Below are 12,079 nucleotides of genomic sequence, written 5' to 3'. Positions count from 1 at the left end.
CCAAATAATCTAGAAAATTTTACAGTATGGCTAAGTCCAAGATCTTTTTCAGGTTAGACCAATTTCATTGGTTATTTCCTCCAATTCATGTTATCAATATCTTTCTTACGATTGTAATTTATATATATATATTTTTTTATTATTATTATTTTTTTTTTTTTTTTGTAAAGTTCTTTTTGACAGATACCGGTTACAGAATCCAGCTTTTAGGCGAAGGACTGGCCCCTCCTTCACCTAAAAGCCCTTGTTTTGTGCGTTTGGGACTTAGGCTTTTTTAGGTTGATTATATAGTGTAAGTTTAGATGTAGTGGTAGTCTGGGCGTTTAAACAGCTGAACGTAGAGGCAGGCCATTATCCAAAAAAAAACTCCTTTTGGACTTTTTTTTTTTGATAATGGATATTTTCCCTGCTTCTACTTTCAATGTTTAGGGCCTTAGGCCAAAAGGATTTAGACTTTTTTTTTTATTATGCTCCTCCATCTCTCCTATTTTATTTTTTAGGCTTCTAGCATTTGCATACAGACACTTCAAATTGTGTTTTTTCTTTGCAACTACAGGCTGCTGAGAAGACAGGGAAAATTTGAGTCTTTTACTCTGCCTTCCTCTTAAAGCCTCCTGGCTTTCTTTCACCATTATTGGAACCTCTATACTGGGACTCCCTAAATATCCTATTTCAATAGTATCCTCCAAGGATACCTTACACCGAACCATCTGCTTCCGGACGACTATCGGCTTTCCCCCACATCTCAGTTTAAAAGCTGCTCTATCTCCTTTTTAAACGTTAGCGCCAGCAGCCTGGTTCCATCCCGGTTAATGTTGAGTTCTTCCTTGACAAGCAATTATAGATGGTAATTAGTTTTAATTAAAATTTATGCATGTAAATTTAGGCATAAGATTCATAACTAAATTTTATGTGTGAGTCAAAAAAGGGGGGTATAGAAATGGGAAGGTCATTGGTGGTTTGGGGCGTTCCTTGGATTTACGCATATAGAATAAAAGGGATTTGTGCCTTATTTATTTATAAAATTTATATCCTGCGTATCCAACAATTCTATGCAGGTAACAATCAACATACATAATATCACACACAAAAAAACCCCAATTTCAAATATAACAAAAAACATTTTTAAAGAACAGCCATACACCATTATCTTACAAACACTTAAAAGTCAAACTTCAAGATCTAATAAATAAAACCTGATAATACAAATAATGCATAAAACCTAATAATGCAAACAAACCCAAAAGAAAAAAAAGCAAATAGCAGCAAATTCACAATTAACGTAAACACGTTAATTAAAATAACAAATTTCAATACTCAGACTCGTTTCGCAAAAGTGCGTTCAAACAATAAAGTTTTTAACTAAACTAAACCTTAAGTTTATATACCGCATCATCTCCACGGATATGGAGCTCGGCACGGTTTACAAGAACTTAAAATATAGGAAGAGAAGGAAAAAAAAGGTTTACATGAACTTATATATAGAAGAGAAGAGTATGGGGGGATAGAATTACATTTTAGTGAAAAGCCAGGTTTTCAGTTGCTTGTGGAATAATTGGAGGGAGCCCAGGTTCCGCAGCGGGGTAGTAAGGTCGTTCCAAAGATCTGTGATTCTGAAGAGAAGAGATTTTCCCAGTTTGCCTGCATAGCGAATACCGTGTAGAGAGGGGAAGGATAGTTTATACCTTTGGGCGGGTCTGGTAGAGTCAGGACTCGAGGAGTTATAAGATAGTGGGATAAGGGGAGGAAGGATGCCGTGAATGATCTTAAAAGCCAGGCAGGAGCATTTGAAATGGATTCTGGAAATCACTGGGAGCCAGTGAAGTTTGGCTAGGAGTGGGGAGACATGGTCAGACTTGCGTTTTGCAAAGATCAACTTAGCTGCAGTATTCTGGATTAGCTGGAGTCTTTGAAGACTTTTTTTTGATAGGCTGCAGAATACTTTAGGCTTACCTTACTTCCACTGGCAACGCATTCCAACATTTTGATCCCTGCACCATCAACATGGTTTTACAATTCCCTAGCAACCTCACCGTATTAAGTGATGGCACTTCTTAGCACATCTTATCCATGGACTGCAACGTACAGTTGGTTGATAGATATGTAGTAATGACCACAAAACAACGGGGCAGCCATCCTTTAGACATGAAGATTTGCACGGCATTTCAATTGGTCCAAATGACTATGCCTAAAGTTAGGCACAAGTCCTAGGCATGAGTGCTATACCATAAGTCATGCCTAACTTTAAGCGCCATTTATGGACTAGCGCTGAGTAGAGAGTTTTTTTCTGCACCGATTTTTTAGACACCATATGTAGAATTTAGTTCATAATGTAGGGCAATGCAAAAAACGTCCACTAACATGGGAGAGATCACTGCACTGGACATGTACACATGGATCTGCGCCAGCAGCAGCTACATCTTGCACATAAATGGGACCACAGAATGCATGAACACACATCCACGTATGTGCTGGATTGCTATTCTGCAATCCAAATTCAGAACTGGATATTGCTATTCTGTGCATAAATTTTGTAATACCACTATATATGCACAGAATAGCATTTCAGCATATGAACAGATGTACACGCATGCAACTCTGGGTGCCCAGTACAATTTTCTATTGTTCAGACCTGTATGTGCAGGTAACTGTCAACAGTCCAGGACTGTGCTCTTTATTCCAGCAGGTCCTGTCAGTAATTTGACAGTAGTGGTGCCGAGTGAATGCATGTATGAGGCCATGTATTTTGGGCAACTGAGAGCACTGTTTCCAGGATGGCCCAGAAGATCTTTATTTCTTCTGACATGGATCATCTGAGCTAAAAACAAATAGCAAAAAAGAAGCAATGAGCCATTAACTGAAGATCTTTGCTCATCTGTTCCTTTAGGCAGTTGGGTGACAGCTTGTGGCTGTATTACTTCTTATAGTCAGTTTATTTTACCATCTTTGAACATGCTGTTAGTGGTATACAGTAAATGTAGAGCTGAGAAACAAGAGCAGGATTGAGGCGGTGGCAACAGCACATTTACTGTGGGGCTCCATTTTTGACACAAATGAATCCATTCTGCAGCAGCTATACAAATGCTCAAAGAATGTATTAACTTTTTGCTGATGGCAGGATTGAAAGAATTTATTTACCGTAAAAGCAGAATTTCAGATCTGATCTTGGTTATTGATACTGTCTGCATGAAAATTCCCATTCATATCTCACCTTTTAAATCAGCTTGGGTCAGCCAATTTGTATCCATTCTAAGAATCAAACTAGGTTCTGGTAGGACATTTCCTACCTTGTTCTCTTTTTTGGCAATGATGACTGTAATGTTGTCCTCTGTTATTCTCTGCTTTATATATTGGTCATTGTTGCCCAATTGTATTGTAATTGTTCAAAAATTTTCAATAAAAATGATTGAACTAAAAAAAACAAACTATCAGTCAAAATACTTTCTGTCTCCATCCATACTGTCTCCATCCATGACAGTTTAGAACAGTCTATATTTATATTGATTTTTCACTTCAATATATGTTAAAAAGATATTGTAATATTTAAATATGCAGAATGAAATTAGCCACACTCTTGGCTGACTTCTAATAGTGCTGACTCAGTCAGATCCTTTTTTCTTGGCATTCAGGTAGACCAAACAAGATGATCTGAGCACTTGAAAGGGAGTTCCCATCTGTATGGTTGCCCTACAGCTCCCCAGTCGTTTTTTGTCCAAGTACTGCAATGGATGTGCATTTTGTCATCTCCTATTTTTATTTCTGAACAAAGCGTATTTCTTTCCTACCTATTTTTCCCCACAGGTGCAAATAATTCCTGACACTAGAAGTAAACAGTACACTAGTGCCAAACCTTCTTTCCATGCTAGAAATGAAAATGATGCAGGTGTATCATCAGCACCAAGTCAGGTACCACCAAAGACTCCAGAGACCAACTTGATCCAGGAGACAGATGACACTTTGCACAAGTAGGGCTGGTGTAAGACATGTTGGGGCCCATGGCAGAAATTATGGAGGGACCCCCCCTCCAATTCTTCCTCCCTGCCTCCTCCCCTGATTTTCTCACCCACCAAAAAGCTTCCCATCCAGCATCTCTCCGCCTTCCCTCCCCACAACCTACAGGTTCACCAAATGCCACCCCCCATCCTCAATCCTCCCTTCATTCTAAAATTAGTTGGTTCCAGGGACCCTCCTGGGCCAGGATGTCCTTCCCTTGTCCCTACCTAGGTCTGAAACCCCCTTCTCACCAATAAAAATGCAAGGAGGTTGCCTAGTACTGCCGCAATTCTGTAATGCTTCTTGCGGCCTCCTTGGTGCTCTTCCTCTGCCATGGTCCACCCAAGAAAAAAACAGGAAGTTGTATCATAGGGGGTGGACTGTGGCAAATGAACAGCACCGAGGAGGCCATAAGCAGAGCTAGAGAATTGCTGCCATGCCAGCATCCTCCTTGCATTTTTACAGGTGAGGGGGCTTTGGAACCAGGTGGGTTGAAGGGAAGGACATTCCGGCCCACAGGGGCCCCATTCAACTGTGGGGCCTAGAGCAGCTGCCCCGTTTGCTCGCCTAACACTGGCCCTATGTACAAGCCCACTAAGTGAAAGCAGTAGTCTTTTCAGGTACCTGCCTCTAAATAGTGCAAGTGGAGATTTGACATCTTGTGTGAATTTATACCTTCATATCACATTACTACCTGATCATCATGTTTGAAAAGGATCGCAACTATGGCTAGACTGAGCTTTAGAACTGATCAAGCACCCTTTTTATCTGTCCCTACTGCTTTCACTGGGATCACCCTTTTAATCCTCAGAAGTGGTCCTCAACTATGGGAGTTCCCATGAGGATGTCTGATTTCATCTTTTTAATGTAGAAAGCATAGTTGCTTACCTGTTAAGGGAGTTTTCCAGTATGGATATGCCACACAATCCTTCCCTTTCTAAGATTTGCCTGGAGCTTTAAATGGAGTAAGAGAAACATGGGAACAGGAGGCTGCACAGCTGTACAGCCCTACTGCATAGTGCTTCACAGCAGCAGCAGTTGGGATGCTAGGGGACAGATGCTGGTGGAAGAGGGGTGGGGAAGACAGAAGGGGTTGACACTGGTAGAAGAGGGGTGGGAGGAGAGAGAGGAGCAGAAGCTGGTAGAAATGGTTTGGAGTGGGGGGGGGAGAAAAAGGAGGTAGATTTTGTATAGAAGTGGGAACACAGATTCTAAATAAAACGGGAGAGAGAGGGCAGATTTGGGGTGGGATACAGAGAAGAGGGAGATGATGGAATGGAAAGTGAGGGGGGAGAAGGGACAGACATTGTATGGAAGGAGAGAAATACAAAGGGGATGGAAATACTGATGAAAGAGGAGAGAGAGGGGAGATGCTGGATGGAAAGGGAAGGGGGGAATAAGCTTTATAGAAGGAGGGAAACAGAAGCCTAAATGGAAGAGTGGAAGAGACAGGATGGAGATGATGGAAAGGGGAGAAAGAGGGCAGATTGTATGGAAGAGGGAAGAGGGAGATGAATGGAAAGGGAGAGAGAGTGTGGAGATGATGTATAAAAGGGGGCAGATGCTGGATGGAAGAGGGGAGAGAAATGAATGGATATTTTGGGGAGGAGGAGACAGAAAAACTGGAAATAATGATGGAAGGGGAAAGAAAGGGTAGATATAGGGAGAAAATACTTTATGGAAGGGGGAGAGAAAGAGGGCAGAGTTAGTGAAAGACTGGGAATAAGGGGAAGTAAAATAGGAGAGCAAGGGTGAAGGAAAGAGATGGAAAGCTGCCAGTAGATCTTATAAGATAGAGAACTTGAAAACTAGAGAGTAAAAATAAGTTAAATGTAGTTTCATGTCAAATGCAAGTTGCTTGCCTTTCAGGCAGAATTGAGCTGGCATTAGTCCAGCCTCATCTTTTACAGACTTCTGCTATGTTTGCAAAACTTGCCTTTTCTTCTCATTTTCCATCTTCCGTCTCTTTTCCATATTCCATAACACAATGACCTCTCGGTCTCTTCTCTCTTCCATGCTTTAGAGCCACTTTGATCTTTCAGTGTCTTTTCTCTCTCAGTACTTTTCTCTGCATGTATTGCTCTCTTCTGTTTCCATCTTTTGTTCAGAAAGCATTCTTGGTATGTTCCAGCAGCCCTGGGTTGCCTTTCATCTCACAGTAGAATCTCATTAGCTCTTACCAATATAACAAGGAAAAGTATATTTAGTATATACAGACGTGGCAAGTAGCCAGTCCATTTAAATTTGTTAAAGGCTGTCTCCTTCCATTTAACCATCCCAACCTCACCTCCAACAATTATGAAAAACACCTTTATCTTTGGAGGGTTCATGAGACCAACAAAAATATTTTTAAGCAGAAGAAAAGCACCACTGCTGAGTATAGGAAGAGCAGGTGCAAGAAGGCTGAGCAGAGACAAACATCTGTATTCAGTCTGACACCTCAGGAATTGTTGAGGAGCTTTGTAACTTGATCAGGTAGTAATCTCTGCATATGTAGCAGCAGTCTGACATTTATGAGTTAGGGTCCTTTGTTTTGTACCATGGAATTATTTTTAAATTGCAAATACTTGATAAAGCTAAGATAGTGGACTCCCTTTTTTGGTGATCTTTCTACAAGGGGATTTCCTCTCTCACTACTGCTTTTAATTTTTGTAAAATGGCTGCATGCAGAACACTTTGGTTTGACTTCTTTTCCTTAGCAGGTAAGAACCAGATAAGCCAGGGTCAAATCCCGCTCAGTTAAAAATCAAGAGTACCACCAAAATTTTGCTCCCCAATGCAGTAACAAAACAGTACGCAAATAGACTAAGCACAAAAAGAGTGTTAACACAGGAGAGTACACCAATTTTTTCAGGCTGCAGTTAAATTGAACAAATCTGCTGCGTTGGCTCATATGCATTGCAGCATCTTTTAGGCTGCGAGTGAATCAAGCAATTTCGCCTGCATATATTTGTATATATTGGATCACATAATTTGACTAGATTCATCAATTTCATATGTGCTGGAACATTTATAAAACTGACCCCTGATGTAGGCAAATTGCCACAACACTGCCCTTGCCACATTGCCACATATCATATCTAGACTTAGGGTTCCTTTTACTAAGGTGCGCTAGCATTTTTAGCGCATTCAGGAAATTACCGCCCGCTACGCTTCTAGAACTAACACCAGCTCAATGCTGGCGTTAAGGTCTAGCGTGTGCGGCAATGTAGTGCGCGCGCTAAAGCCCTAGCGCACCTTAGTAAAAGGAGCCGTTAGTTTTACTTTGCAAATAAATATTCAAGTCATTTTGATTTGACATATCACCACAAAGAAATGCAGCATTCCTATAGAAATCTTCTTTCAGTAATTCTGTTCTTCATAAAATTTATCTGTTCTCGCAGAGATTAAAGTTTTGGCTAACACCTGTCCCTGCGATAGCCAACGCACTTTAGAATAATACGGCAAATCCACACTGAATACTTCATTGTTCAGATTTAACATGTTACGAAACTGACAATACCTTGTTGCATTTGCAGAAATATAGTTAACAATAGTTAGAATTTGTTGCAGAGTATCACGTAAAAAAGTAGCTTTAGCACAGAGATTTTGCTGATTCAAAACACAATGAGAGCATCTGAATCTGTGCAATAAACCCGTCATGTTTTCCTGTCATGGAAGGTGCACTATCTGTACATACACTCACTACATTTACCAAATTCAGTCCAACTTTACTACATTTATCTTGAAAGTTGTTGAAGATATCTATTCCCCTTGTTCTGTTCACAAGAGTGCCCAAAGCAAGTAACTCTTCGTAGTAAAGAAAATCTTCTGTTATGACCCGAATGAAGTATAAAACTTTTGCCGAATCAGTAGTATCAGTTGATTTATCCAAAGCAATTGAATAATATATATTTTCCTTTTGAAGTGTTGCCTGAAGTTGTTCTGTTAAGTTGAAGGCTAATTCAGGCTGTTGATCAGTTATAGTTCTCCTTGAAAGAGGCAGTTGTTTGTACTTTGAATCTTTATCAGGGTCTAAGCATCCTCCAATTTCGACAATGCATTCTTTCACTGAATGGCTTCCCTTGTCGCCTTGAGTATATAAGCTAGTTTATAAATTGCTTCAGTGGCATTATTTCCAGATCTTATTGCTGCTTGAAAGAATTGTCTTTGCTTTTGTTTTTCATATTTTAATTTCTGCAATACAACTTTTTGCATCTCTCCCTCTAATTTAAAATATTTGTGGTCCTTATAATGCTGATGAGCATTGAATTTCTTTAATGTTGATAGTGCAGTATCACAAAGCAAGCAAATCATCTCATCTTTAGCAGAAACAAGATAATATTGCAATTCCCAATTCTCATTTAAAAAATCTGTTTTCTTCCTTCAGCAGCAAACTAGATGCACATCTCCTTATGAGAGGCATAGAGGGATATGGGTGACTAAAATTATGCCAGGTGTACACCTGGCTGGGCCTCCGCGTGTGCGGATCGCCGGACTTGATGGACCAAAGGTCTGATCTGGAGATGGCAGTTCTTATGTACGTTCTCTTGGTCTTCTTTGACATGATTGGCTGTTAAGCAAACAGAATTTAAAAATACTGTTGAGTTGTGCAACTGTTCACAAATTCCACTTCAAATAGAAACACAGTGCACCATTGTCAAAATCTGATAACAGACTGGCATACTTGACCCCCTTAAAACCCTCGCCAACAAGCCTCGTGCACTAGTGGCACCAGTCAGGCGGGGGAAGAAAGAACTAACATAGTAGATGACAGCAGATAAAGACCCAAATGGTCCATCCAGTGCCCAACCTGATTCAATTTAATTTTTTTTTTTTTCGGAGCATTGCAGCCATCAATTTAGCCCTTATGGCCCAGATTGTTTAAGGCCCCTTGTATGGGAGAGGCCTTAGGCATCTAAGCCAATCAGAGTCCTAGGCCCCTCTCCAGCGCATCTCAGGATACACCAGGAAGGGGAAGGCCCGCCATTTTAAGAGGGAGGCCTGCTGGCCAGAGGGAGTAGGCATCCCTCCGGCCGGCCTTCGTAAACAAGGTAAGGGGATGATGGGGTCATTGGGGGCATGCAGCGGGAGGGAGGGAGGGAGCATCCTTCCTGCTGCTGGGAGGGTATGTTGAGAGGGGGGTTGCTTAACAGCAAAAATGGGAGGGAGTGGGCATCCCTCCTGTCAGGGAGGTGGGGGGGGAATGTTGGGGGGGTTGCTTGACTGCTGCAAAATTTTCTGGTAGGTCTGAGCTGTCATGCTGTACTTTTCTGTCAATGCATGAGCCAATCAGCACTCAAGCACTGACCAGAAAGTTAGGCTAGGACAGCTCAAACCTGCTGGAAACTTTTGCTTGCAAATGTAGAATATTGGGGTTAGGGGATCACCTGGCGATAATAGAGAATTGCCCGGAGTGCTCATTTAAATATTAATGACCTCTTTGTAATAATTTGCATGGTAGAGTCAGAGACTGCTAGGAAGCTTGGAAAAGACCACGGTAAGCCGTTATGATAATCCACCATTAAAATACATGAACGCTAAACCGACAGGAACCGGTTTAGCGACCACATTAAAGTTTTGAGAATCTTCCCATCTGTTATTAGAATTTAAATAATGAGGAGGTGACAGACTGAGATGCATCACAGCCAACTATAATATGATGCAGGAGATTGTGGTAGTCTGTTGTTTTTATGTGTGTTCTCTATTATTTTAATATATATGTTTTTATTGTGAATTTAGTGGAATGCAAGTTTTTAAATAGATGGTGCCATGCTCTAAGGCAGGGGTGTCCAACCTGCGGCCAAAGGGCTACATGCGGCCCTGTGAAGTATTTTGTGTGGCCCCGGTCGAGGGAGATGCAGTGTTTTCCTCTGCGGCCCCCGGGTGTTTACAGTCTTGCCGACTCCCTCCTCTGTCTTGCTGCAGCGTTTGTGTGGCCCCAGAAACATTTTTTTTTCGGCCAATTTGGCCCAGGGAAGCCAAAAGGTTGGACACCCCTGCTTTTTCACTCCCTGCAGCTCACAGATATCATGAGAGCTGAAGTCACTGATTCTTGCTGTTACAAGGCCTTTAAGAAAGAAGAGGTAACTGCCAACATTAAGGACCTGCTGTTGGAAGGGCAGCCTTATTTGTTATCCTGGGGTTGGAATTAGTTGCATTATATGTGTGAGCAACTAAAGATCAGGTCAGGAGGTTTTGTCACAGAGCCATTATGTCTTTTGGTTTGGCAGTTTGGGTTTTCTATAAAGGAAGTTGATGGTAATCAGGGCTGTTTTCATTTGGGGAGGATTCACCATAGCTTGCAAGCACTGAAGATTTCTAAACTATGGAGGTTCTAAATTTTCATGAAATAATCAATAACAGTTGTGCTCGTGTTCTGTGATCTGGTCCATCTTGAAAATCAATCTATTTTTTTGATCTAGGTGACAGATCATGCAACAACGGCTCTGCTGCATTACCAGCTTCCCCAGATGCCTGATGTGGTAGTCCGCTCTTTTATGGTAAGTGCAGTCTTTTCAAGAGATTTTGGCAACAACCTACGTAATTCTATCATGTTTAGCACTTTTAAACGTTGAAGAAAGAACATTCGGTCTATTCAGTGGTTACAGCATTTGCAATAAAATAACCATTTAGATAGAGAAGACCAGTTTCCTTCAGGGCTAGTTTTACAAAGGTGTTGGATGTAGTCAGGATGTAATTACAATGGCCTTACACATAACTAAGGGCCTGATTCACGAAAGCATTTCTTTCATTCAGTGAATATGAGAAACAGGTATTGTAAATCAGGTATCTCAAAAGCCAGAATTAAACTATTCTGGGCTCAGTGTTTGCAGTTAAGTCATTGTGCAGCCCATCAGCACATCTAGAGGACCCTCCAAGTTTTCTGTGCCTCCTCAGATCTTTCTCATCAGGAACCTCTCTTTAAAACTGTTGAATCCTTTACTTGTTAAAAATAAACAAAAAACAGCTCATTATGTTCAAATTAGTTTACATCTCTCTACTTTCAGCGATTTATATAAACTGTTATTATTATCATATTGTAATTTTTTGCTGCATTTTTTGTAATATGTGACCTTTTCCTAACAGGTCCTCTCAGAAATTTCTTAGCAAACTGTATAACCTATATTCGCGCTCAGCAAACTGTATATTTACATTTTCGCTTTCTTAAAATCTCTGCACTCTGTATTTCCTCTGATCATCTGCATATTGTAACTCGCTGAATGTTCAGCTACCTTGATTGTAAACCGCCTAGAAGTCACAAGATTGTGGCGGTATAGAAGAATAAAGTTATTATTAATATTACTTTCTTAGAGCTCAGCCTAAGCTGAAAACTAACTATAACTCAGTTATAACAAATGGAAGCAGCTCTTCTGAGGAAATGTAACAAAGCCTGGTGTAAGCATGCTGCCCAAGCAATGGGCTTGCTTTATCAATCTTCTGAAGCATGTTTGAGAACAAGAAACCCATCCTGGGTCAAGTGCTCATCGTTAAATGTCATTTTACTTGTCAGGTGTGCAGTAGCAAAGACTTTTATTTCTCAGATGTGTGTTTTTGTCACCTCTTCTACCAACATTTATGTATTTTATTTGTATTTAATATTTACCCATGAAGTCAGTGAAATTCCTCCGGAGCTGGTGTCGGCTACAACCTTGATAAAACCATAACGCTTTTGTTTCCCTTGTCCTTGTTTTTCCTGTAAAGTTCCACAAGAGTTCTGGTTTTCTTGGAAAATTGCAATTGAGAACCTAAAACCTACTGCTGTTGAGAGGTATTCTAATGAAGATGGAAAGATTTGTATCAATAAATACAGCTGACCTATTTGTGAGAAAACAATTCTCTGCTATTGACTATACTGTATTTCATAAGAGTTTCAATGACAAGATTCATGTGCATCTCTCAGAGAGTAAATCACCTTTTTCAGTTCACTGTCTTCTTGAAGTTGAAATTGAGTTATCTTTTTTCTATATTGTCACAAGTCTTTCTGAGGAACCTTTTCACATGTGAACTATAATGCTGGTAAAAGAAACTGAGCAGTATAGTTGACTGTCATTTGGGCAGTAAGCCATACCGATAACTCTTTTTTACAATATGACTTTAAATTTTT

The 12,079-nt window shown here is 40.5% G+C and overlaps 1 protein-coding gene across 1 annotated transcript in view; it reads left to right on the top strand.

The window, feature by feature from the left end:
- MED27 (mediator complex subunit 27) overlaps positions 1–12,079 on the top strand; it is a 426,900-nt gene that overhangs the window by 402,458 nt on the left and 12,363 nt on the right. The window contains exon 7 of the mRNA XM_033961506.1: positions 10,398–10,475. Coding sequence (XP_033817397.1) covers positions 10,398–10,475 — 78 coding nt within the window. The remainder of the gene's footprint in view (positions 1–10,397; positions 10,476–12,079) is intronic.

The sequence above is a fragment of the Geotrypetes seraphini genome, chromosome 10, assembly GCF_902459505.1.
Source record: "Geotrypetes seraphini chromosome 10, aGeoSer1.1, whole genome shotgun sequence".
NCBI classification, from domain to species: domain Eukaryota; kingdom Metazoa; phylum Chordata; class Amphibia; order Gymnophiona; family Dermophiidae; genus Geotrypetes; species Geotrypetes seraphini.
The sequence above is the reverse complement of the archived record's forward strand: the minus strand, read 5'-3'. Positions and strand labels throughout refer to the sequence as shown.